The 27,433-nt window shown below is 42.6% G+C and overlaps 1 protein-coding gene and 1 long non-coding RNA gene across 12 annotated transcripts in view; one reads left to right on the plus strand and one right to left on the minus strand.

Annotated features, from left to right (window-relative positions):
• Positions 1 to 27,433, minus strand: part of APBA1 (amyloid beta precursor protein binding family A member 1) — a 90,145-nt gene that overhangs the window by 33,982 nt on the left and 28,730 nt on the right. For 4 of the 11 annotated variants that reach the window (XM_081213642.1, XM_081213641.1, XM_081213650.1 and 1 more), the window contains exons 1-2: positions 7,824 to 7,929; positions 991 to 2,201 (exon numbers count right to left, since the gene is read on the minus strand). In XM_081213642.1, the coding sequence (XP_081069768.1) occupies positions 991 to 2,148 (1,158 nt within the window). In that variant the 5' untranslated portion in view covers positions 2,149 to 2,201; positions 7,824 to 7,929. Of the gene's footprint in view, positions 1 to 990; positions 2,202 to 6,022; positions 6,174 to 7,823; positions 7,930 to 14,048; positions 14,089 to 21,344; positions 21,442 to 27,433 lie in introns of those variants that run through there. The other 7 variants (XM_081213647.1, XM_081213648.1, XM_081213643.1 and 4 more) reach the window with 6 other exon arrangements.
• Positions 7,980 to 10,815, plus strand: LOC308597881. Its single transcript, XR_014013247.1, has 3 exons — positions 7,980 to 8,006; positions 10,234 to 10,327; positions 10,630 to 10,815. It is a non-coding gene; the product is annotated as an uncharacterized lncRNA (long non-coding RNA).

The raw sequence follows: 27,433 nt of genomic DNA on the forward strand, positions 1-27,433 counted from the left end.
TATCAAATACCCTAACAGAAAAGGATGGGGATGCAGCCTGCGAGCTTATATCTACGAAGCAGGCGTGCAACCAGGCAAATGACTCTGCAAAATAAGAACTCCCTAGAGGTAGTAACCCTAGTACAGGCTGAAGCACAAAGAATAGCTGGCTTCTGGCTTCATCAAAAGTTTAGTATATTTTGAGGCTCCAAAAAACCCCAATAGATGACAAAGTAATAAATTCAAATCTGATAAAGTGCTGGGGCAGCAGCACATTTAGGCTGCTATAATTCCACTGAAGTCAACTGTACAGGATTTTAGCCTGATTTGTTTATTATTATTTTATTTAACAAAATGTATACAGCACTTACTCAACAGAAAGTCGCTAAGTAGTTGGCAATCAACAACCTAAAACATTCATTAAAGCCTTGCCATTCACTGGATTGAATTCCCACAGCAAATATTCTGAGGCATCCAGTGGTGCTTTAGGAAACACCAAACACAAAAACATTAATGGGAGAAGGAGGAACACCTCCTTTGCATGGCAACTGAAAACAAGAACGCAGTTTCTGAATCTACTAATCAACACAGGCTGATCATGAGCAGTGGAAGAAAACAAGTCTGCTGCCTGGATGACTGAAAAACTAACAAGAATTCAAAAGAATATTGACCATGACACCATTGCAGTTCCACATGACACTATGCTCGTGCTCAGCAACACACAGCTTCTATTAGAAGCAAATGCATCAACACAAATATTTAGAAATTAACCTGTGAGAGGACATATCTTACCAAAGCCACATGTAAAGGAGAATTTGTACTGTAATAATTCTGATTTCCAAACACAATTAATAAGGAAAAATAACATTTAACTATGTGTCGTCATCCCCCGCAAGTAGTTAAAAACACAATAAGAAAACCGAATGTTAAGGCTATGCAGTTTTGTGCGATTTTGACTGCATAGCCTTAACATTCGGTTTTCTTATTATGTGAGCTGTTTGGTGTACTCACATCTCCCTCTAGTGGACCCTGATCCTCCCTATCCCTGGTTGGGCTGATGTCCTGTCTCATCACCCAAATGGGCTCTTTGGGTTCATCGGGGGTATAAGGAGAACGGATGGTCCTAGTCTTCACTTCCTCAATAGCTTCCTTAATGTCTTTGATAGCCAGGGATATTGCATCCCTTTTCTCCTTGCTGTATCTCTGCACTGGATCTCCCACATTAACTGTAGGTCTAGCGCCAACAGACAGCGGACGGTTGCTTTCATGGTGAATATGAGCAGGAGCATCACCAGGGTCCACATTCTGCTCTGCTTCTGGCATGTCTTCAGCAGCTTTGTCCAGGCTCTGAGAACTCATGCTCTGCTTGACTTCAGCCACAATTTGGTCAATGTCTTCCTCTTGTTCATAACTGTCCATCCTTGGATAGGGAGCAAACTCTGCCTCTTTCTCAGGGCTGTCAGACTCTCCATCAGAGCGCTCATCATAGTGGTGGAGTCGGGCACCGAGAGCTTCCTTTCGATAGTTGTCAGCTTCCTCCCTCTCTTGCTCGTAGAGTCTAAGGCCTTCCCGAACATCCAGGTCAGGCGTGTCGCCTATCTCCTCATAGACATGTTCCTGCAGCCCATAGTCGGCATAGGGCTCAGCATACTGCTCATCTTCCCCCCGGTGGAAGAGCCGGTGGGTGTACACATAGCCTGAATAAGCAGCATTCATGGCTTCCTCGTGCTCAATGGAGTGGAAGTGCAAGTGGTTGGGGAGAGTTCGGTTACGAATCGTCTCCGCATGTTCTGCCTCTGCATTTTCTGTGTACTCCTCTGCCTCGGGCCTGTACTGCACTGCATAGGCACTCTCATCCTCATTGTCCAGCACGCGGTCTCCTTCATAGGCATCCTCCACTGGGGCTATGACATCTCCCTCAGCAGTATCCGTGTGGTTGTGAAAGCCGCTCTCCGTGCTAGCTGAGCGTGCCAACGTGCCCTCCTCCTCTTCCTGTCGAGAACGTCCTTCAAGGCTGCTGTTGGCACATCTCGGGTGATGGCTGGCATACTGGGGCTGCTCATCCTCTACCTCAGAATGTTCCAGGTCAGCCTCCACAGATTCATTCACCGCTCTACTCCCGAGTTCATCATTCCCCTCTCCTTCAGCTGGTCCCTCAAAATGGTTCATGGCAGGTTCTCGAGGGAGCCTCACTTATTCTATTGACATTTTGTGTGTTGAGGCTGTAAAGAAGGACAAAAAATGAACACCTCTTATTACACAGGAACAAGGAAGGAGCTTCTTAAAGCCCTGTAGAATTAATATAACAATACAGTATCAGTTGGCTTTTTTGATTTTACATAAAATAAACTGTTATTTATTTATCTGATTGATTGATTTCTATACAGCCCTATACCCAAAGGTCTCTGGGCGGTTCACATCAACTGTTGCCTTATATGCTGTAAAGAATCAGACATGTGAGTTCTGATAAGCTGAAAATTTAAGTAAAGTGTTACCAAAAATTAATTTAAGATATTAGCAGAAAACCCTAGCAAGAATGGAGAGAATGTATTTGACTAGCCAGAATTTAACAGACAAGCAGACAAGATGGACAGCGTGAGGCCTCTTCTGCAAAGGAGACGTGCTCAGAATAAGAGACCGGAGGAGGAGGGCAAAAGGCAAGGGCCAGAGAAGAACACACTGAGGACAGAGGCCGCCTGGGGTAATATGGGAAATGCTCTAAGTAGGCAGACTGTGGAGAATAACAGAACAAAAGATTATACAAAAGTGATCTGACAGAAAGAGAAAAAAATAAAAACAGGGAAGTGAAAACTGAACTCACTAGGTGATAGCCAACTAAGCCACTATTTTGAGGAGGCCCACTGAAACCACTGACAAGCCATTTCAATGGTCCGACTCTGACCCACTGAATAAATCCGAGGGGAAGAAAATGCCAGAGAAGTACATGCAATGAACAGTTCTTGTCTCTAAAAACTTAATGGCCTGCCCTGAGCCTTTTCTTTTCTCCGCATTGAAGTAAAGAACTTCACCTCAGATCTGTTAAGAGAGCCCCACAAATAGGTATAAGAAAATAAATGGGCTCTTCTCTCCCCCCCCCCCCCCGGCAAGCTGCTGGAAGCCATTTTGCTTTTCTGAGCAAAGCTGAAGTCTCTGATATGCAGCATTATAAATAAGGAACACAAAGAGTCATCATGCCATGCACTCAAGGGGAAGTAAAAATTACAGCTTTTGGTTTATGGCCATTTAGAGAAAGGGGGGAAGGTGTTTGTCAAACAGGAACATTTATAACTTGAAATGACTATAAATGGATGTGCTATGCCAATAAATATTTAGCACACCGATAGCACTGATGTAGAGCCAGAAATCTGTGAATCTAACACTTAAATGCTCCTGCTATGTCATGGGGGGAGAATTTTGTTAGCACTGGATAGTCTGGAAGCACACGCTATATTTGATCCCTCGGTTACTGTACGAAGAAGCGGCAACAACCATCTCTAAGCAGCTGCCAGGATAATTCATTACAGAGATAAGAAAAACAATTTCAAAATGGTGGGACCAAATTCCAAGGCTGGGATGGGAGAGAGCTTCCTAGCCAAGGTGTGCATCTTAGACAGGTCACCACTGCCAGGCTCTGAGGATTCCCTGGGCATGGGCAGAGGTCAATAAGAGGGTGTTCTCTCTCTCTCTCTCCCCCCCCCTCCAATCTATATATTAGCTACCAGCCTTTCAATAGAGAGAGAAGGAGGATACGAGAGCATAAGCAGAGGGGCAAGGCACTTTTGGTCTCACTGAAGGAAGTCGAAAGATGGTTTTTATTTCCTCTTCCATCATAATCACATCTCAGGGAACACTGAGTGAAAATGTGGTCGTGTGTACCCCATAAATTCATTCCAGAGACCAAGAATAACTGCAAACTAACTTTAGCAATTGTGTGGGCAAAGGCAATCCCATTAAAAAAAAAAAAAGAATAAGCACACTTCAGCTAAAATCAACTTTAGGAAATAGCTGCCATCAAAATAATTTTGCGAAATTCACAAATTAAAAATATGCACACTCAAAGTTTCTGTATTTGCACTGAATGTTCACATTCACTTATGTCTCTGCACTTTAAGGCAGCTGTGGTATTTATTATGATGTCTCCACATACAAACACCTTCAGTAACAAATTGGTCAACTTGGATCCAGGGAAAGGTCTGTAATTTTCATAAATGTCTCATGATACTGGCAACTAAGTAGACTTCAAGGGACTTTTTACATAGCACTTTCACGTCCTCTAAATTTAATTGAAATTGACATCCAAGAGCAGCTGGGATTTATAGCATCACTTGATGTACGTATGCTTTGTGGTCTCAAATGAGTACTGTACAGTAATAGCGGAAAGGCAGGATATAAATCTTTTAAACAGTGTATTTGACACATCTGAAGGAATCAACGCCAGTCATTTGGAGCCTAGAAGAAATAATGGGTAAAATCCAACACTGTGCTAAGGTGAACATTCTTTCAGTGCAAGGATTTCTCCTAGTGCAAGAAGATGTTTCCCCCCTCCCTCTGTGCACCCCCTAAATCAGTTCTAGGAGTTTCCCTCACCTTCTAGAGCTGATTTGGGGGTGGCAGAGGGCCCACACAAAGAGAGGCCTTGTTGCACAACTGGAAATCCTTGCACTGATGAAACTCATTAGAAGAATACCATCCAATGAGCCAGGTTGTGTGAAGAGTCCTTGGTTAGACACCTGAAAACAACCTAATTCATCCAAACATACCAACACTATTTTCAAGTCATGGCTAATTAAAATTTTAAACTTAGGAATGCATACTTTAATATATGCAACAGAGCTGTCTTAATGCTGAATTAAAATGAAAATAAGCAGTATCACCTTGAGTATGCATTGTAAAACATACACACATGCATAATGTCCACTTGATTTTAATCAGCTATCAAGAGGCTTCTGTGTCTCAAGAGTACCATTTGTTCCATACAAATTCTGTAAAGAAGCTACGCAGAAGGATATAAGCAGGCACCAAAGCTTCCCACCTCAAAACCAGATATTAAGTAGAAGCAGCTACAAATGAAAAAGTAGCAAGAGAGAGAGCAATCCAACAAGCAGTCATATGCATAATCATATGTAAGAAGTGCCCAGGACTGAACACAGGATTTTGCTTCCATCTTATAAAGGCTTCTCGGCCTTTTGGCTAAGATCAAGTGTAATATCTTCATTTAAATCAGGGGTGGGCAACCTGTTTTCTGTTGAGAGTCACATTCCCCTGTGGGCAGAGCTAATGTCAGCCGTGAGAGGGGCCAGAGGAGGACCACCCCCTTTTCCCTCTCCCCCCCCCCCAGCCCATCCAGGGAGGAGCAGGCTGCTCCTGCCCAAGGCCTGGACTGAGAGCTCTGCAGAGCTTTTGCTATTAGGCCACGGCCTGCACGCCACCCTAGGACAAGAAGTTAAATTGTAGACATCTTTCAAAGTACTGTTTCTCACCAAACTACTATTAACTTTATGATGTTTTTAGCTCCTAGACCATTTTAGCATCTTTACTGCATTCAGAATAATGTGAGATACAGCATACTTATTCCCATTTTACAATAAGGGAAAAAATCCCAGGCCAGGCAACAAGCCCATGAGAGAAGCAGACATTTGTCACTAGATGCGCCAATCCCAGCCTCTGGCTTCAATGGGGAAGAGCAGAAAGTCAATAATTTGATAAAATATTTTATATCACGAGGTCTGACACTAAACTATTTTAGGGGGAACCTGGTGTGAAACCTTATAGAAAGCTTTTTTGGCAATGGCTGCTTAATACAGAGGTTTACCCTAACAAATGTAAAAGAGTGAAACCCATTTTTACAAGAGGACTAAATTAAAGGACACAGATTAATCATTCAAATGGTCACAAAAAGTAGTCTTGCTGCAGGCATCATATTTCTATGAGATGCTCTCCTCTCTCCTAAACACATATAAAATTATATTCAAATGCCTTCCTGTAATTTTCCATCGACAAGAGAAGTATTAGGTATCACATGGCTTTGCAAATAAAGACATACAACATTGCAGGAAAATGTAGCTGTCTCTCCCAATATTTGCTGACGGCACATAGCAGGAAGGGCTTTCTAAGCACTCCTGGCTCTGAGCTCAGACCCTGATGGATGGCTTGGCCTCTGGTGTTCCTGGCTTCTTGCAGAACTTCTCTAGTGACTGCACAAAAACAATTCATAATTCGGACAGGGTTTTTTCCAAACCAACATCCTACAGTCACCTCCCCCTGCCCCTGTGACCCCCCCCCACCAAAGCTCTCAAGGTTTTATTTCTCCAATGTCTATACATGACATTTATTGCTTGCTGATTGATTGTTATTTATTGCTTAGTCCAACCGAACTTTTACTTTCCTTATACCAATTGACTCTGATTGCTAGTCTTTGGAAAATACTCTTCCTTGTCAGTGTTCAGGAAAATGTGATAACTGACCCTTCCCCTTCAGCAATTACAGTGGTGCCCCGCAAGACGAATGCCTCGCAAGACGAAAAACTCGCTAGAGGAAAGGGTTTTGCGGTTTTTGAGCTGCTTCGCAAGACGAATTTCCCTATGGGCTTGCTTCGCAAGACGAAAACGTCTTGCAAGTTTGTTTCCTTTTTCTTAACACCGTTAATACAGTTGCGACTTGACTTCGAGGAGCAACTCATAGAACGCGGTGTGGTAGCCTTTTTTGAGGTTTTTGGTGATTTTTGAAGCTTTTCCAAAACTTTTCCGACACCGTGCTTCGCAAGACGAAAAATTCGCTAGACGAAAAAACTCACGGAATGAATTAATTTCGTCTTGCGAGGCACCACTGTATAAGGATTTGGCAAATGTGGCATGCTGTGAAATCAAAGCAGCCCAGCCAATGGCTAAGAGAGCTCCAAGACACAAGCGATCGCTTTTCTGCCTAATTTCACAAACATACATTATTTGTATTTGCTTGTACATATTTTTGTAGTTTGAAAGCGTCTGTATGGAAATATTTCACAGGGAATCTAGGTTTGTCTGAAATTCAATTTATTCCTCTGATGGTCTGTGACAAATGCTATTTGGTAAAAGGAATTAGCACAGATATGTAGTTCTCTTGTTGCAAAGGAACAACCTCAATTACTTTTGTAATGGGAGCAGCACAGACATGGAGTGATGAATGAATCCAACATGTGGGGAAACACATTTTCAAAGCTAGAATTTTTAATTGTGTTCCACACTCCTCCATTGCTCCCAGATACAATTTTTCTTGCTCTTGCATGAAAACAATTTCCTTCATGGGGGGGGGGAATAACACATAGGCTTTCAAATATTGTATATGTATTATTGTTGTCCTTTTGATGGAGAGCAAAATCTCACCATCTGCCTTTCATTCACGATACTATTTCTAGTACATATAGTTAACGACCTTCATGTATAAAGCTCATTACAAAAGCAGTCATGTTAACCAGGTTATAGAGAATTATTTTTTACTTTAAAGATCAAGGAATTTCATACAGCAAGTCTTCATAAAGAAAAGTCGTTATTAGCTGAAGTATTCCTATCCTGTCACTCTGTACAAAGATGCCCCAAGGTGGCTATTTTGGTTAAGGCTTTCAAATAATTTCTGTAGTTCACATGTATATGATTGAATAAAGGTACTCACACATTTCTACCAAATCCAGCATTCAAAGTGTCCAACTTAAAGACAAAATGTTATAAGCAATTAAAAATATGACAGACAAAACTAATAAATTCAGTCTTAAATGTACCATCTTCAAGTCCACAAGATATCTATATAATGACATCTGTTTGCATATTTTAGCAAATGTAAAAAGGATTTGAATATAAGCCTCTGCCTACCATCTCTTTTTTTCCATGTGGAATCTTTAGGATGATATATGCCGAGCAATCTCCTATGAAGCTTCTAGTGGGAGTTCTACATAACTTAAAAAAAAACTATGGTATTGTCAGTTTGTGACATCATTCCACATTCCACACATGTTCTATTACCATCCAGCAAAGACCAACAATAGGGCTCAAAAGGTAGGACAGACTCTATCTATCTATCTATCTATCTATCTATCTATCTATCTATCTATCTTGCAGTCAAAGACCAGACAGCAAAGTGAACAACAGCAACATTTGCCACCTCTGCATGAAGAAGTGTATGTAATTAAAAATTCCCTATAAACTTATTTACATTAAAAATAACACTCCTTCAGCTAAAATCTGTATTCCAGAGATTAAAATCGGTATTCATTCATTGGCCCTCACAGTCACCACAGCCTTTCTTGATAGGACAGTATAGTTTGAGGGCAAAAAGCAGACTGTTAACTTTCCTCTTTTAAACCAGGACAGTAACAAAATAAAGCTATTTGCTTCACGTCTTCTGGAGTTTCTGGGCATTTTTTCATCACAGCCTTTGTTTCCTTCCCTCCTGCTTCCATTTTTTCTCAGGCCCTGGACAAGACAAACTGAACCATCCATTTCCAATTTGCCTATGCTTAGGGAGGCACAGGCAGCAGAATGTCTCCATTCAGACGTCACACTTCCCAGGGTTCAAACCATGACTAAAATGTGCCACAGACTCTGTCCCCTTCTCCTTTTCTCCCGCATGGATTCCCAGCATTCCTTCAGATTTGCTCTAACCCAGAGGAAGCCATTGCACCACCAGATAATGTTGAACCACAACACCCATCATCCCATCAGGCTAGCTGAAGCTTATGGGAGTCCAGTAATATCTAGAGGGCAGTATGCTGGATACCCCTGCTCTAATCATATGCAACTTTCACATCCAAAACAGACAACCTAATGTTTAGCATTCACCAGGGCTGACCATTCTTGGTTAACAATAATCACAATTTGCTGCCATCATACTGAAGTATGGTTGCAACAAAACCAGGATAGAGAGCAGGACAGCTCTACCCACCAAAGAGTGGAGGGGAAGGGACAGAGGGGGTGGGGGATTTCTTTAATTTTTCATGGGAGCTCAGTATTGTAGATATTGAAGCGACAGAGGGCTGCAGCTGGTCTTTCTTAAAAAAAAGATTTGCTTCAAGCTGTGACACCATGACAAAAAGTGTCAGCTGCTACAGGGCAGTGTTCCTCATTGAGCATGGAGCAATGGGAATGCTACATCATGCTGCAGTGCCATTCCAGGGGCATTCTTTATAAAGAAATAAAAAAAACCTGCCCCCTATCAAAGATGTCCCCTGAGAACAATGCTATGTCCTAACACTGCCATTCCTACTGGGCCATTCTCCATGAGGAATGCTGCCAGGCAACTGCTGAGTACAGAAGATGCAGCAAAGCTTGTTAAAAACAATTCCGGAGAGACCAGCTACAACCTTTTGCTGCCTCATATCTGCAGTGGTAACTCTCTGCCTTCAGCACATTAAGAAACATATCCAAACCCCTGAAGATTAAGAAACCAATCTGTGGGGCTTCCTTGGCCACCACCCCCATGCTCCCATCTTTCAGCTTATCACTGCAAGTGAATATTTCATCTTACCTCCAAGGTAAGCTGAAGCTCTTCATGATGTCAGACAAAAGCCTTTTCCAGCTTTCCAGCTGGAAACTCCAAAGATTGAACTTTTGAATTGAAAAAAAATCACAAGCTGTCCCACTGAGCCTCAGCCTTTTCCCTGTGGATGAGGCAGTGGGCTTAAGATACAGCTGTGACCAATGACCAAAATTCAGTTACCATAAAGCTAGGATAAACTTTAAAAAGAACAATTTTAAAATATATGCACTGTCACACTACATAATTTAATCAATATATTGCCTGTCTTTTAAGTAACTGAATTATACATTTGCTAATTGCCAAGGATTCAATATATAGGGCTTGTTTATGATACTGAAGGAACTGTAAAGTAACTTACAATTTAATAACTAAAAACTGCATGGGGCAAGTTAGTTGTGACTTCAGTGGGTCTTGCTGGTGCACTGTTAATTTCCTGTTTTAGTAACACACACCAACCACTAAGCCTAAAGCCACAGGAGAACCAAAGATATGAAAAAGAGATGGATGCAACCCAGCCCTGGGATTTCTTTCAGGGAGCGATGGCGCACCTTGGCAGGTGGATGAAGTAGTGTAAAAAGAGCTCTTTAAACTCTGGAAAAGAGCAGTAAAACGGCAAATGCAATTCAGTGCAAATGAATGTTGTATACACAACAAATTCTAGCTTTTTTGCTATCTGTACACATCTTTTATGTCAGCATATGTACATTTCTTTCAAAACATCCATTTGTCCCTTTCACTTGTTTTTAGGATGTACGTGCTAAACAAAACTACCATGTGAAATGGCCCTTCATGAAAACATGTCTTTTTGACACTCCTTTCAATAACAGCAATTCAATCAGAAGTAAGAATACTTTAGACGCTGTTAATAATTAGGAGGTAGATAAACATTCACAAACAGTAATTTATGACCACTGTGCTCTCCTGCCAAATGGTGGACAGAAATCTTATCCACACTTTGGCATCTGATCAGAAATCCAGAGCAGCAGTCCAAGGGTGGCAGGTTGTGAACCACTCTGAGTTCTACAGGTAGAGAAAGGGTGGTATACAAATTTAATCAACAAATAAGAAAAATCTTACACATCATGTGATTCTATGCTTCTAAGTTGCATTTGGAGAACTGAATCCACCCTCTTTGCTTTTCAGAATGTTTAAAATAACGTCACTGCTGGGGGAATCACTTAGGATTTACTGGAATGTGTCCAGCAAAGTCCCACTCAGAATACTCACTGTTATCAATGGACTCTACATAGATTGGATTGGGTTTATTTTGACTATGAAGTTGTTGAATGCAACCCAATGAAAACAAGGAAATAAATTTTAGCATTCAAATTTTGTATCTTTCATGTTTCAAACAATATTTCAAATGTGAGTTATGTCATCATAAGCAGTCTAATATCTGTTGAAAAAAATAAAAGCAAGCATGCAAATGGCATAAGAACATGCATCATGCATCAGGGTGACAAAAGCTGCTACAACTTTTTGTATGGTCAAAAGCAGACCATTTTGAAAATTAAAAATACCTTTAAAATGTTAACATTGCTATGAATGTTTACATTAAAAACAACAGCCCCAAAGGGCAGCAACATTAATGCTGATGTTCTGATTATTAATTTTAGAATTAGGTTGCTAATATATTATTTGAGGGGAGAGGTGATACTGGCTCTTTCCAGAAAACAGAGCTTTAGTGGAAAGCAATGGATTAGGGATCAGCACATTCTTCTTTTTCCCTTGCTCCCTTATCCCTCAGACGAAAGAGAGAGCACCTCCCTGTTGCTAGGTTTAAAGGATTTGACCTTTGTTTGAAAATAATGCTGTCAAGAGGCAGGCGTTAATCCCAACAGCTTCCTCCAGTTCCAGCTGCCAGTATTCCTCAGAGGCCCAAGCATACTTCATCCACAAATAGTATTAAAAGGGAATGATGTTACTCCTTGGAGAGAATGAGGGTCAAAACCTTCACTGCCATTAATGTTGAGTTGTAAGCAACATTCTCAGCAGCATCCAGAAGCTACTAAATATCCTGGACCTTTCCATACTATCCTCCGACCCACCACAATGTCTCCATTAATTGGAGCAAGCTTGTTTTCTCCTGCTCTGGAGGGTGGGACTTGAACCCATGGCTTCAAGCTGGATGGCCGTCTGTCACCAATGCTTTAGCTAAGATTCTTGCATTGCAGGAGGTGGACCAGATGTCCCTTGCAGTCCCTCTCAACTCTACAGTTCTATGATTCTGGTACATAGCATATTCCACATGTTAAGGGTTTTGACATTACAAAAAATACTGAATACATAAAATACTTTTTTCCTGCATTTGTCTGGAAGATGAATTTGTTTAGCTTCCCCATCTCACAACACAGGATATCATCCAACAGATTTCATCCCAGAAACAGACACTTGTGCACCAGCTTTTGTGACAGCAGCTCCAGACCAGCAATGAACAGAACAGTGTTCATGGCATGCACATCTTCCATTAAGATACATCATCCACCCCTCTAGGCTGGAATAAAAAAAAGCATCTAGGGTTGCTTCACACATTGCAAGATCTCTATGCAGAAGGTTCTCCTGTTTAGGGCAATGTCTTGAGCTGACACTGCAATGTCCTCTGGTGAAAGTTCAATAACACAGCTGGAGGGCTTCCTTCGAGTCCTGACCAGAATGCAGCAATTCAGTGGAGCACTGCACACCGGTCTAACCATCCCTGCAAAGGAAATTAGTCCAGACTGGCTGTGGGAAGGTGGTGGAAGAGACAATTTAACAACTGTTCCAGATACTCACCATGGGCAGGGACGATCTCACATTCAGGAAACATAGACTGGGTAGGCCTAAGTTGCCATGAATGTGGGAGAAAGTGGCTGGTGCTTGGAAAGAAGCGGTCTGGCAACTGCTCCTTTACAACCCCCCCCCCCTGGACCAACTAATCTACTTACTGGTTGCTAACAGACCTTCTTTTGGGAAGGTAATTAAGAAGACTGAGAAGATGATGCCCTGGTTTGGAGAATCTTAAGCTGAGATAGGAATGATGTGTTTGCTCTGCTCCTCACCCACCCCTGCGAAGCCCCCTTGCTCTTCTCTTCACAGCACGAGTGATCAAACCAGTAACCCTCCAATTAACCATAGTTCCCCATTCCAGGAAAGTACGGAAGCCAGTTTCAGAATAAACCACAATCTGAAATAGGTTTAAGATCCTTTTATGGCTTTTAAAATGTGTCCGGGGTGTGTGTTAAATTTTGTATTGTTGTTATGCATTTTGGTTTTTTATGCTGTACACCTGTGATCTTTCAATAAAAGGCAGAATAAAAATTAATTAATAATAATAATAGAACGATTGTGGCTTATTTTGGAACAAGGAACTGTAATTTCTAAGTTCAGACAAAAGCGGTAAACTATGGTTGATCAGAGGGCGGGGGGGGGGGAGGGGGAGTTTCTTCATATAATTGTTCAAATATGTCCAATATGTGAAGCAATCCACATGTGCATTTCCAAAGAGCAGCAAAAGGAGCCAGAGCTTCAAAGCGCAGAACATGTTCCCATGGCGGGGCTCTTTTGCTTCTCTTGCCATTATAAAGTGCATCTGGAGCTGGGCATCTTATGTTCATCTCTTGAGGACACATTCCTCTTTCATTCAAGCAGTGGGTGGCTTTCTGTTTCTTGAATTTGCTGATCAGGGACAACTGAGCAAACATTCAGCTTGCTTTCTAAACATAATTAAAACCCTAATGAAGAATGGCAGTCTCTGAATCTACATCTCCAAGCAGAAAGAGGAATGTGTTTTCTAAGGATGCCATGTCCGAATGATGCCACAGCTCTTTCCCCTCCCCACCCCCACTTCAAATACAGATTGATCATGCCCTGGAGGAGGGATGTAACTGCAAATGGAAAATTATACAGAATTAAAGCTAGCTGATTAGAAAAAGGTGAACAAAATGAAAATAAACTTAAAATGTTTTAGATCTTTAAAACCTATCCAAGAAAAGAAGGAGTCAGGGATGCAAGAAAGAAATGGTCAGGGACAAAGTTAAGAAAGACATTCGTAGTTTTAAAAAAATGGGCATTTCACCTTATTGTGTAGGAACTAATACAAAAATGAGTTGCAATTTCAGCTAAATTGGGGAAACAGCTTGAAGCATTTGTTGTGCTGAGCTATTTCAATTGCTTTTGTTTGATTTGCTCATTGCAAGCAACTAAAAGTCTGTAAATTTTGATAATAAACCTGATTTGCAATGGGGGTTGAATAATTTCAATTGCAACTGCATATTGTGAGCTTTCTTGGGAGTACTATGCCTGTAAATGTGGTATTTAAATAATTTTATAATAATAAAAAAATTACAACCAACCAAATCATGCCTTCTATACTTTTCCAAAAGCAGTAGCTAAGGGGGCTATAACAGTTGCCATATGTCCTCCTTTTCCAGGACATGCCCTCTTTTTCATGGGTATGTAAAATGAGTCTCATCATAGCGGTCCATAGTTAAAAGTAGAAGTCAGCAAAGGTGTCCTTGTTTTTGCTCTTCAAAATATGGCAACCCTAGCTAGCAAAAGGTAATAGACCAGGCCTTCTCTCTTACCATTGTAATTAGACATTTTGGGGACCAGCAGGGTTCAAAACTAAAAAGAAAGAAAGAAAGAAAGAAAAAGTTACCATATTTTTTGCTCTATAAGACACACTTTCCCCCCTCCAAAAATTAAGGGGAAATGTGTGTGCATCTTATGGAGCGAATGCAGGCTCCTTGGCTTCAGCGATAGCAATGCGAAGCCACCGAAGTGCAGAGGGAACGCTCCCTCTGCGCTCCGGAGGCTTTGTGTTGCTTTCGCTGAAGCCTGGAGAGCAAGAGGGGTTGGTGCGCACCGACCCCTTTTGCTCTCCAGGCTTCAGGGATAGCCGCCTGAAGCCTCTGGAGCGCAGCGGGAGGTCCCGCTGCACTCTGGAGGCTTCGTGTTGCTTTCGCTGAAGCCAGGAGAGCAAGACTCTCCTGGCTTCAGCAGAGAGGGTGAGCTGCGCATCGCCCCTTCAGCGAAGCGGGAGGAGAAATGGAAAGGGCTCCGTTTCTCCTGCCGCTTCGCTGAAGGGGCGCTGAGCAGAGAGGGGGAGATTTTTTTTTCTTGTTCTCCCCCTCTAAAACAAGGTGCGTCCTATAGAGCGAAAAATATGGTGCTGCAATTCTGTTACTGAACTAGATTGATCTTTGTTCCAGCAAGGAAATGCTTGCATTTTAATTTCGCCAACAATAGCTGAATATTACAAAGAAAGATGTTTTAAGATATGAAATGCACAGGGAGTAATTATATATAAGCTGAAACAACTGAAGGGTGGGGTCTTGTTCTGTTTGCTTTGCATTGAATGTCAGCCTTTCATGATGGAAAATTATGTTAAAATTATTTATGACCAAAATTAATTTACAATTTCTACATAACTGCTGAAAGGAGTTCACAATACCTTGAGAACATCTTGCACTGCCTAAGTTAACATGAATTTTGGAGCAATTGGATAATTCATTTGAAAGTAAAAAGCCAGCGGTTACTTTTTATAGATCTACTGGACTCCCCAACGTTTGTATAAGAAAGAACTACCTAATGTAGCTCTTTGTTGGAAATGTAATATGGACAATGCTTCTTTGAAACTTTTGCTTTTACTGTGTCCCACACTTACTATGCAGATGACACAACCTTGATGGCAGAAAGTGAGGAGTAATTAAAGAACCTTTTAATGAGGGTGAAAGAGGAGAGCGCAAAATATGGTCTGAAGCTCAACATCAAAAAAACAAAATCATGGCCACTGGTCCCATCACCTCCTGGCAAATAGAAGGGGAAGAAATGGAGGCAGTGAGAGATTTTACTTTCTGGGGCTCCATGATCACTGCAGATGGTGACAGCAGCCACAAAATTAAAAGACGCCTGCTTCTTGGGAGAAAAGCAATGACAAACCTAGACAGCATCTTAAAAAGTAGAGACATCACCTTGCCAACAAAGGTCCGTATAGTAAAAGCCATGGTTTTCCCAGTGGTGATGTATGGAAGTGAGAGCTGGACTATAAAGAAGGCTGATCACCGAAGAATTGATGCTTTGAATTATGGTGCTGGAGGAGACTCTTGAGAGTCCCATGGACTGCAAGAAGATCCAATCTCTCCATTCTGAAGGAAATCAGCCCTGAGTGGTCACTGGAAGGACAGATCGTGAAGCTGAGGCTCCAATACTTTGGCCACCTCATGAGAAGAGAAGACTCCCTGGAAAAGACCCTGATGTTGGGAAAGATGGAGGGCACAAGGAGAAGGGGATGACAGAGGACAAGATTGTGGGACAGTGTTCTCGAAGCTACCAGCATGAGTCTGACCAAACTGCGGGAGGCAGTGGAAGACAGGAGCGCCTGGCATGCTCTGGTCCATGGGGTCACGAAGAGTCGGACACGACTAAATGACTACAAAGCAATAACAACTGGACTATATGAGCAAGACTCTATGGAAAAAAATAGGATTTTCAGAGGTGAATATGCTCTTGGACGATATACCCACTGTATGGAAACAGAAAACAGGAAAGCGAAAATGGATTCTATGCACCCTAATGGTGGCCAAGAGAATGATACTGATGAATAGGGAGAATAGAGATACATTTCCCCTTAATCAATGTCTTGATGACATGACAACATTGGCAACATATGAACTGACAGCTTATATTGGATAAATACAATGATATTTGGAATTAGTTTACAGAGAGTATATTAGATTATTGACTATTATATATGTGGATTAGGAGAATAGTAGAATTAGGAGAATAAGAATATACACATAATTAGGAGAATAAGAATATACACATTTGGATTTGTAACTGGCTGACTGACCGAACCCAAAGGGTGCTCATCAATGGTTCCTCTTCATCCTGGAGAAGAGTGACTAGTGGGGTGCCACAGGGTTCTGTCTTGGGCCCGGTCTTATTTAACATCTTTATCAACGACTTGGATGATGGACTCAAGGGCATCCTGATCAAATTTGCAGATGACACCAAACTGGGAGGGGTGGCTAACACCCCAGAGGACAGGATCACACTTCAAAACGACCTTGACAGATTAGAGAACTGGGCAAAAACAAACAAAATGAATTTTAACAGGGAGAAATGTAAAGTATTGCACTTGGGCAAAAAAAATGAGAGGCACAAATACAAGATGGGTGACACCTGGCTTGAGAGCAGTACATGTGAAAAGGATCTAGGAGTCTTGGTTGACCACAAACTTGACATGAGCCAACAGTGTGACGCGGCAGCTAAAAAAGCCAATGCAATTCTGGGCTGCATCAATAGGAGTATAACATCTAGATCAAGGGAAGTAATAGTGCCACTGTATTCTGCTCTGGTCAGACCACACCTGGAGTACTGTGTCCAGTTCTGGGCACCACAATTCAAGAAGGACACTGACAAACTGGAACGTGTCCAGAGGAGGGCAACCAAAATGGTCAAAGGCCTGGAAACGATGCCTTATGAGGAACGGCTAAGGGAGCTGGGCATGTTTAGCCTGGAGAAGAGGAGGTTAAGGGGTGATATGATAGCCATGTTCAAATATATAAAAGGATGTCACATAGAGGAGGGAGAAAGGTTGTTTTCTGCTGCTCCAGAGAAGCGGACACGGAGCAATGGATCCAAACTACAAGAAAGAAGATTCCACCTAAACATTAGGAAGAACTTCCTGACAGTAAGAGCTGTTCGACAGTGGAATTTGCTGCCAAGGAGTGTGGTGGAGTCTCCTACTTTGGAGGTCTTTAAGCAGAGGCTTGACAACCATATGTCAGGAGTGCTCTGATGGTGTTTCCTGCTTGGCAGGGGGTTGGACTCGATGGCCCTTGTGGTCTCTTCCAACTCTATGATTCTATGATTCACATTTGTATATTAATGTATGGTATTGTTTCTTTTTTTCATTCTCATTCACTTTTTTCTTTCTTTTTTCTCACTCTATCTTCTTATAAATGAAAATTGCTTAATAAAATATTAAAAATAGTAATAAAAAGGTTAACATGGATTGTAACAAGGGAAGGCATGTGAATATAGCCTGAATTATGTGCGTGTAGGTGAACACACACACACAAAAAAAATATTAGACAGAGAAATATCTTAAAACAGTTCCATGAAGTTTATGTAGGAGGATACTGTAAACCTGGGATAATAGATAATTTATGGCATTTCACTTTTTGTTGTTTTGTTGTTGTTTAGTCATTTAGTCATGTCCGACTCTTCGTGACCCCATGGACCAGTATCTGTTTCTATTCCAAGAAAAGGATCATTCTTACTTTTACAGCTGCAAATTTAAATCCACTACTAAAAGTTTTAAATCTGTATTCTTCAGGGGCAGTTTACTGATATGAAGAGGGGCAATTTGCCTCTCTTCAAAGCTGATATTGAGAAACTATTTTGTCCTAACTTTTAAATAATTAACCTTCATCTGAGGGCACATTCCAAATAGGTTTGCCATTCAAAAAATTGCCTTTACTGTATTTATGTTCTTAGTTTTCTAACAAAATCAGCAAGCATGCATTGGCCTTTGAAAACGGTTCAGAATTCACAAGGGATTCGTTTAAGAGGTCTCTATGAAAACTGCCCTAGAAAACTCGGATTTAACAGAAATCTGTTAACATTTCAACCTAAGAGATTAATACAATTTCTAACTTGTAGCTTTTCCAACTCACATTCCAAATACATGAGGCTTGATGGTTAAGCCCTGAATATGTACCAGCTCTAATATTTTCTTACATTTTGCTCTGCTATAAACATAAAAACGTTTGTCAATTGAGGGGGGAAACCAATGGATGGAGCACTAACACATCCATATATGGAAGCATTCTACACAGGTCCAGCGTTTAGTGCAGGCATGGTCTATTTCTCTGTGTATGTGAGTGTGTCAAATAGCGTAGACACCACCCTCTCCTTCCAAAAGATTCCTTAAAATACAACTGCATAACTGCAGAATAAACACAGTGAGAGTGGTGTAGCTATTAGTGTTTGACTAGAACCTGGCAGACCAGGGTTCAAATCTCCATGAAGCTCAATGGATGACCTTGGGCCATGAACAATCTCTCAGCCTAACCTACACCACAGGATCGTTGTGAGAGCGAAATGGATAGACAGACAACTCTCTTTCCAAAGAAGGGATTTAACATACAGTAAACTCCCCATTTATGCAAGTCACATGCAACCATGCACACACGCATCGCCAAGAACCCAGAAGTGGCACAAATAGGGGGCAGGGTGGAGGTGGAACAGGCTTACATGCGCCCCACTGACATGTGCAGGTCCTTGGAACGCAACCCCCGCATAAATGGGGAGTTGTCTGTACCGCTCTTCACAATTACTGTCTGTTGTGTTTCCTGTACTGCTAAGGGCCTGGTGTCCTTCTTATTGCCCCATTTAAGCACCATGCCTCTCCTGTTTGTGCTGTTTTACAGATCTCACGCACTCAAATTAAAGTGGATTCTTAATTTTACTAATACACACTAAGTACCCCAAAGATGGCAGCAGCTCCCACACCCAAAATCTTCAATTCTGATCATTGTTTCATGTGTGAACAAGAGCTCTCAGCATGATAAGGGAATTGCTGTCATGTCTCGAGGGAACGGATATGAGAACTCAAAATGCACCTCCCTTATAAAGGAACTGGAAAGAAGACTAAGAAATGGGGCAGAATTTGAGAGGTGAATAAACGAAAAATACATGTATATGTAATTGTTTGGGGTTGGCTGGGAAAATAACTTTTGTGGTGCATCATAATCAACAGTGCAACAATTTCTTTTCAGAGTCTGAAAACACCACCAAAAGTTACAATGCCCCAGGGATCCAAGAGCATACTTCACTCACCTAGCCAGAGTTACCAAAATTATATTAAAACACTGCTATCTCGCCTTTCAATTGCTTCACTACAGCTCCATCAGTTCCTTGCAAGCAGGCAAATATTTCTGAAGTATGAAAATTTATTAGTATGGACTTTTCAAATGGGGGCTGTTTGTTAACTTGCACTCCCTCTGCTGGCTACACTCTGCCACACAAATAATAAATGCTTATGTGACTTCTGTGGGCCAGTTAATTCTCTGCAAGCAGTGCAAACTATTTTACAAACATAAAGAAGAACACATGGAGGGTTTCAATTCAAAACAATCAAGAGAAGTCACAGCTTAGAGTTGCTCAAGAGTCCTAGAAGTCTGTTCCCCAATACTTTTCAATGCCCTTAATGCAAGTCTATCCAGAAAGGTCTTTTAGATTTCTTGACCTTTTCCTCTAGCAAGCAGAATGGACACAGCTAATCACATTTGTGCCTGGCTTTCACAATCTGCATTCTTTACTAGTAAGAGAAAAAGAAGAAGGGGGTCATCTGATTTCCACAGCACAATCAAAAACAGCAGCTGCATCACCAAACCTTTTGTAAAATGAACAGTGGGGCTGGGCAATAGATGAATATATTGTCCCAAAACATTTTGAAGTCCATATTGTGATACAGCTTGGTTTTCGAACAGCTTAGTTCTCAAACGTTTTGGCTCCCAAACATCACAAACCTGGAAGTGACTGTTCCGGTTTGCGAACTATTTTTGGAAGCCAAACATCCGACAGGGCTTCCGCGGCTTCTGAGCTTCCTACAGCCAATCAGAAGCCGCAGTTTGGTTTCTGAACGTTTTGGAAGTCAAATGGACTTCCGGAATTCGACTTCTGTTTGACTTCTAAGGTACAACTGTATTGGTTTCATAATTTTTGACCTGGCAATGTATCGCAAATCATGGTGTGTGGGTGCGCTATGGAAAAATCACAATGTGGGAAAAACTGTGAAGCCAGCCAACGCTTCTCTCAATTCCTGCAGCCCATTAACTCTGCCAGCTTAGCCGGCTCCTGCAGGAATCACAAGAGCAGGCGCCAGCAAAAATCACGATGCAGGAAAAACTGTGAAGCCAGCTAATGCCTCTCCAGAGCTCCACCCTCCATCATGATATATCAGTATATTGTGATGTTTAGCTGGTGATATATCACAATGTTGAAAACCAGGTATCACCCAGCCCTAATGGACAGCAAATGGAACACAGAAGTTACTTCAAATGAATATAGGTATGCTAAATATTTCATTCTTTTTTGGGGGGATATCGCAGGGGTCAGCACACCCGCACTGAGCAATGGATGAGCCTCACCCTGGGAAAACCTATGGGTGTGCTACACATTTCAGAGCTAGCGTGCTTCAGAAAGGTGGACTTAAAGCAAAGAACACAAGGCGGCTGAATCTCCTTTGCTTATCATTTCCTTGGCAAGTGCCAAGCTGAAAACACATCTTCAAGAAAAGGCTAGCAATGACAACTCTTGCAAGTCCTCAGCATTTGCCTTATCATACTTGGGTGCGGATGCTAAGTTGATCTTATGCATATGGGGTTGGCTGTGTTTAGGCATGGATTTAGCTATTTTCAGGAGAAGCAAATATCTCCTTTTACAGGACAGGGTACTGTCAAGGTTCAGGGAATCCTATCCCTCCCCTAGTAGCAGCCAAAGAAGCAGATAACACGAAGAGTCCTTGCCACATAATTTATTCAATATTCACACAGAGAGACAAAGGAATGTAGTCCTTATTCAATACAGTGGTACCTTGGTTCTCAAACTTAATCTGTTCCGGAAGTCTGTTTGAAAACCAAAGCGTTCCAAAATCAAGACATGCTTTCCCATAGAAAGTAATGCAAAACAGATTAATCCGTTCCAGACTTTTAAAAACAACCCCTAAAATAGTAAAATTTAACATGAATTTTACTATCTAACGAGACCATTGATCCATAAAATGAAAGCAATAATCAATGTACTGCACAGTACTATAAAATAAATAAAATAGTATTGTAGATGATAAAAAAAGTTAAAAAAAATCTTACCTGCACTGATGATAGTCATTGTTTGGATGGGGGGCTTTTATCCATTTCCGCAGTCAATCAATCAATCAATCAATCAATCAATCCAACAGTAGCTGAACTGGGATCCACACAGTCACAAAAACAAATTAACGGAAAAAGCCTTTTTAAAAAAACGCAAAATAAAAGGCAAAAACAAAAGCACCAAGTATAAGCTTGAAATATCACCTCAGAACACTGTAGTCGGAAACGGAAGGTCTGAATTACTATGAGGGGGATGCAAATTAGCAGCGCAACAGGAAACATGGAAACGGAGCACATTCAGCTTCCGAGGCAAAGTTTAAAAACCGGAACATCTACTTCCGGTTTTGCAGCATTCGAAAACTGAGGTACCGTTGCAATGGCGTTGTTCCGAGTAAAGCCCAACCCTCTCCGTCTCTCTTATCCTATGCCAGGAATGTCCAACTCCCAAGAGACTGTGATCTACTCCTGGCATAAAAAAACTGGCAGTGATCTACCCACTGTCATTGGAGGGAGGAGGAGCGTGTGTGAGATGGGTGGATTGCCCAGAGTTGTTGAGCTTTTTAGGGGGAGTATTGCAAAGAGTTTTTTAGCTCTCCCCCGGTAACTTTTTGTACACAATAAGGATCCAGTGATCTACCAGGATCAGCCAGGGATCTACCAGTAGATCACAATCTACTGGTTGGACATCCCTGTCCTACAAGTGAAACTTGGAAAATTTGAATATTGTGGGAAAGTTCATTTATTTCAGTAATTCAACTTAAAAGGTGAAACTAAGATATGAGATAGACTCATGGCATGCAAAGTGAGAAATGTCAAGCCTTTATTTGTTATAATTTAATCTTTTAATGTATCACAGTATTTTAATATTCTTTTGGAAGCCGCCCAGAGTGGCTGGGGAAGCCCAGCCAGATGGGCGGGGTATAAATAATAAATAATAATACCGTATTTTTCGCCCCATAGGGCGCACTGGCCCATAAGACGCAACTAGTTTTTAGGGGGGGAAATAAAGAAAAAAAATTTTATTCCCCCCCCCCCAGGCGCTAGGCTGGGGCGGGGGAAGCCTGAGCTTCCCCCAACCCCAGCCCCCAGAACAGGCTGCTCTCCGCAAGCCCCCGCGGCTTGGGCAGAGCTACCCGAAGCCCCGGCGCGACTGCTGAGCGCGCCAGGGCTTCCGGATAAGAGGCAGCTCTGTGCAAGCCGGGGGAGCCCTCCTGTGGCTTGCGCAGAACTACCTGAAGCCCCGGTGTGACTGTTCAGCGCGCCGGGGCTTCGGGGTGCAGGCAGGGCTGCGCAAGCCGTGGGAGCCCAGGGGGGGGGGACTCCCGTGGGCTCCCACGGCTTGCGGAGAGCTTCCTGAAGCCCGGAGAGCGAGAGGGGTCGGTGCACACCGACCCCTCTCGCTCTCCAGGCTTCAGCGAAAGCCTGCATTTGCCCCATAGGACGCACACACATTTCCCCTTCATTTTTGGAGGGGAAAAGGTGCGTCCTATAGGGCGAAAAATACGGTAATAATAATAATAATTATGGCATACAGCTGATGAATACCCCAAATTAACAATCTCAGAAAATTAGAATATTAAATGAAATCAGCAAAACAAGGATTGCAAATAGACCAATATTGGACCTCTGAGAAGTAGAAGCATGCATATGTACTCAGTACTTGGTTTGGGCCCCTTTTGCATCAATTACTGCCTCAATGCGGCGTGGCATGGATGCTATCAGCCTGTGGCACTGCTGAGGTGTTATGTAAGACCAAGATGCTTCAATAGCAGCCTTCAGCTCTTCTGCATTGCTCGGTCTCATGTCTCTCATCTTTCTCTTGGCAATGCCCCATAGATTCTCTATGGGGTTCAGGTCAGGCGAGTTTACTGGCCAATCAAGCACAGTAATCTTACGGGCACTGAACCAGGTTTTGGTACTTTTGGCAGTGTGGGCAGGTGCCAAGTCCTGCTGGAAAATGAAATCAGCATCCCCATAAAGCTCGTCTAGTTTAGGTTACAATTGACATTATGGGGCAGAATCTCTGTCATTAAAATGAATATACTCCCAAAAATGCTATTTCTTTTCAAATGATCCCTATTATAGGGGAAATGGAGTGTTTTGAAACATGGAGGAAAGATTTAACTAAATTCATTTGGCAGGGAAAGAAGCCACGCATAAGATACAAATTATTAACAGACAAAAAAGAAAGGGGGAGCTTTGCACTTCCAGACCTAAGAATCTATTATGAAGCCTCATGCTTATGTTGGATTAGGGACTGGATGTTATTAAACAATACAGATATTTTGGATTTAGAGGGCTGGAATAAAATGCACGTCTGGCATGCATATCTTGGGTATAACAAGGCCAAAACACACAAAGGGTTTACTAATCACATAATTAGGAATGCAGTATATAAAGTGTGGATAAAATACCAAAGTTTGTTAGAGCCCAAGACAGTGTCACCACTGGAAGTTAAAAAAAGGAATATGGGGGGAAATTGGGCAACATACAAACAGCTCCTAATAGAGGAGGATGGTCAAATTGAAACTGAAACCTTACAAAGAAGTTAGAGATTACTGTACTAGTTGGCTGCAATATTACCAACTACAGGACATATTTAATTCAGGGGGGAAATTCGGATAATAGAAAATGAGTGGTAGTCTATAGAAATTAAGACATGCTCAGGATATAAAGACAAAACAGCAAGCTTTTTTTGTTTTTGTAGTGATATAATAAATAAAGACTTGTATGAAAATATAGTCTGCACAACTTCAAGGCTCTTTCACCTCCATAAACGAAAGGTGTCTGTGAAGGGAGCCAAAAGACCAAGACGACCTTAAATGCTGGCCATGGCTCTTTACCACTGGAAAGTCTGGCAGGTAATAATCGAGCTCAGGAAATTACATGACTCCTGGACTGAGGAGAATATCTAAGGTTGCAATTTTGTTTAAAACACTGGAGGAAAGGGAAATGCTTTTGCTGCTGCCTCCACGACGCTTTATCACTTATATATAGTTCCAATGCTGTTTTTACCTTTATAATTGCAGGGAAATAGGCTCCAGATCGAAGTCTACAAGGGTCAGGCTTGTATAGCTTTTAAAATCAAATTATTATGTTTAGAGCCACACCGTGGCTGCTCTGCGCAGAAATTTACCGTATTTTTCACCCTATAGGATGCACCGGCCCATAGGACGTACCTAGATTTTTTTTGGGGGGGGGAATAAAGGAAAAAAAAATTATCCCCCCTCCGGCACAGGGCTGGGGCGGGGGAAGTCCGAGCATCCCCCACCCAAGCCCCCAGAACAGGCAGCTCTCCGCAAGCCGTTGGAGGCCAGTTCGAAGTCGCGCCGGGCTCCCACAGCTTGCGGAGAACTGCACGAAGCCTGCTCTGGGAGCATGCGGGGCTGGGGGAGGGGGGAGCTTTGCTTCCCCCGTCCCCAGCCTCTAGACCGGGTCCCAGAGCGATCCCGAAGCTGCGCGCAGCTTCGCGATCGCTCTGGGAGCTTGCGGGGCTTGGGGAGGGGGAAGCAGGCTTCCCCCATCCCCATCCCCCAGAACGGGTCCCAGAGCGATCCCGAAGCTGCTCTGGGAGCTTGCGGGGCTGGGCGAGGGAGAAGCCCGCCGCCAGCCTCCAAACCACGTCGGGAGACAGCAGGATGGTGCGCTGCGCCTCCCCGCTGTCCCCCAAGCTTCTCCCCGCCGCCAGCCTCCAAACCACGTCGGGAAACAGCGGGATGGCGGCGTTCCGCCTCCTCGCTGTCCCCCGAGCTTGTGGGGCTGGCGGTGGGGCTCTCCTGAAGCCTGGAGAGCGAGAGGGGTTGGTGCGCACCGACCCCACTCACTCTCCAGGCTTCAGCGAAAGCCTGCATTCGCCCCATAGGACGCACACACATTTCCCCTTCGTTTTTGGAGGGGGGAAAAGTGTGTCCTATAGGGCGAAAAATACGGTACTTCCTGACTCAATTCCAGCATTTGGCCCTGGAATTCAATTCAGTTAACATGTAGCTGGTGCTGAAGAGAAGATCCTTGTCTGGACAAGTCCCAGGCACAGGAAATATTAAAATTCTGTCACTCTCCTCCTCTTTTATGGCTGATGCAGACCAAATATCATTTACCATTTTGATGGCTCCTCATCAGAGAATAATCGAGCCAAACCTTCTGCAGCTCTTGGAGGATACAACCAGAACCAAGTACCAAACTAAATCTGACACAATTTCATACAATCAGCAATTTAAATTGTTTTGTTTTGTTTTTAAAGCAAATAGGTGCAGGGGCCCTGATCCAGACTATGACCTTGGAGAGAGGAAGCAGGCTTTAACTCTTTGACTCTTCCACTGTAGTCTTTATTTGAATTGCCCTCCAGCATCTACTATTTGCACTGCAAGGAAAGCTTCCATTAGTGCCAATGGGAGGGTTCTTGCCAAATATCAAGTGCAGGAGCCTCCATCCTGAATACTGACCAGGAAAACAGCTGGTGTAAGAGGGTAGGAACTGACTACTTTTACTGATCTTTTACTTTTTTACTTAAAAAACAAATAAACTGTGCAATTGCTGTTGCATGAAAGGTCTCATGTCTAGTGTAGCAAAGACTGCTGCATGTCAACTGCAGATCATCTGGAAACATGGAGCAAAAACTGCTCCTTAGAAGGCAACTTCTGGAGTATGAAATAGAAGAGAAAAGGGGCAAGCACTGCATAAGGAGCCGTTAGGTAGCCATTCCCTCAAGGTTCAGAAGAGAAAGAGCGATAGATAGAAAAATGTCAAGCTTGAAAACCGTTACCTGTGGGAAACTCTTTTTATCAAGTACAGAAATTACCTAAATAATTACAGCAACAGGAATACTTCCAGTTCTGCAGAAGATATTAAACAGGAATCAATGGAGAGCTTAGAAGGGTTCAGCAGTGCCTTTTATGCATATCTGAATCTGGAAACATAAGTCTGCATGTCCACACTAGGAAAGAGTAACAGCCAGATGTTTGTACAATGCAAAAATCCAAGCACACAAAACTGCTTTGAAGATGTGCCCTCACAGAACCCTCCTGGTCTCCCAAAGTGAGAACCATGGAGAGAGATGGAAGAGAAGGGTTGGAAGAGAGGGATGCTCTACACTCTGCAATATTCGGGAAATGCAAACAGAGCCCTTCGTGATGAAAAGATCTCTATGCTTACTGCTACATAGAGATGATGTAGCAATGCAAGAAAGAAAGTTTGTACAGTGGTACCTCAGGTTACATACGCTTCAGGTTACAGACGCTTCAGGTTACAGACTCCGCTAACCCAGAAATTGTGCTTCAGGTTAAGAACTTTGCTTCAGGACGTGAACAGAAATCGTGCTCTGGCGGTGCAGCAGCAGGAGGCCCCATTAGCTAAAGTGGTGCTTCAGGTTAAGAAGAGTTTCAGGTTAAGAACGGGCCTCTGGAATGAATTAAGTACTTAACCCGAGGTACCACTGTATTCCCCAGATCACAGTCATCATGTCATTGTTTGTCCCCACTCCTGCCATGTATACATACTGTTCCCCAAAAAACGGCAGTTTTCATATTTGTCTGGCAAAGTGTGAACCAACTATGAGCAGACAACCTCAGTGTGGTGCCCAGGTAAATGTTAGGAAACAATGAAGGATGACTTTTATAAAGTCTAACAAAGGGGGAGCACCAAGCTACAAGCTCCACTTAAGAAGTACAAACACTGTTGGAGGGGGGAACCGTCCGTGTCACCAACATCAAAAGGACACGTCAAATACATGACAAGCAGCTGCATCAACCAAAGTATGCAAGAAAGAAATGAAATTGGCTTAGACCCAAAAATGAACAGCAACATTTACAGAAGATTGCTCACAGCAAAAGACCTCTAAGCAGTAAGCATCTGATGGATGGTTTTGACTCTCAGCCATCAGCAGCATGGTGAAGATCTTTGCCTCATTAGATCTCCCAAGGTCCTAGAGGACCATCTTTCCTATGTGTCACACTCTATAATATCATAATATCAAGTCAAAGCTTTCCTAGAGTGGCTGGGGAGGCCTGGTCAGATGGGCAGGGTATAAGTAATTATTATTATTATTAGTAGTAGTAGTAGTAGTAGTAGTAGTAGTAGTAGTAGTACCATTC

Source organism: Podarcis bocagei (genome assembly GCF_964188305.1).
Source record: "Podarcis bocagei genome assembly, chromosome: 11".
NCBI classification, from domain to species: Eukaryota; Metazoa; Chordata; class Lepidosauria; order Squamata; family Lacertidae; genus Podarcis; species Podarcis bocagei.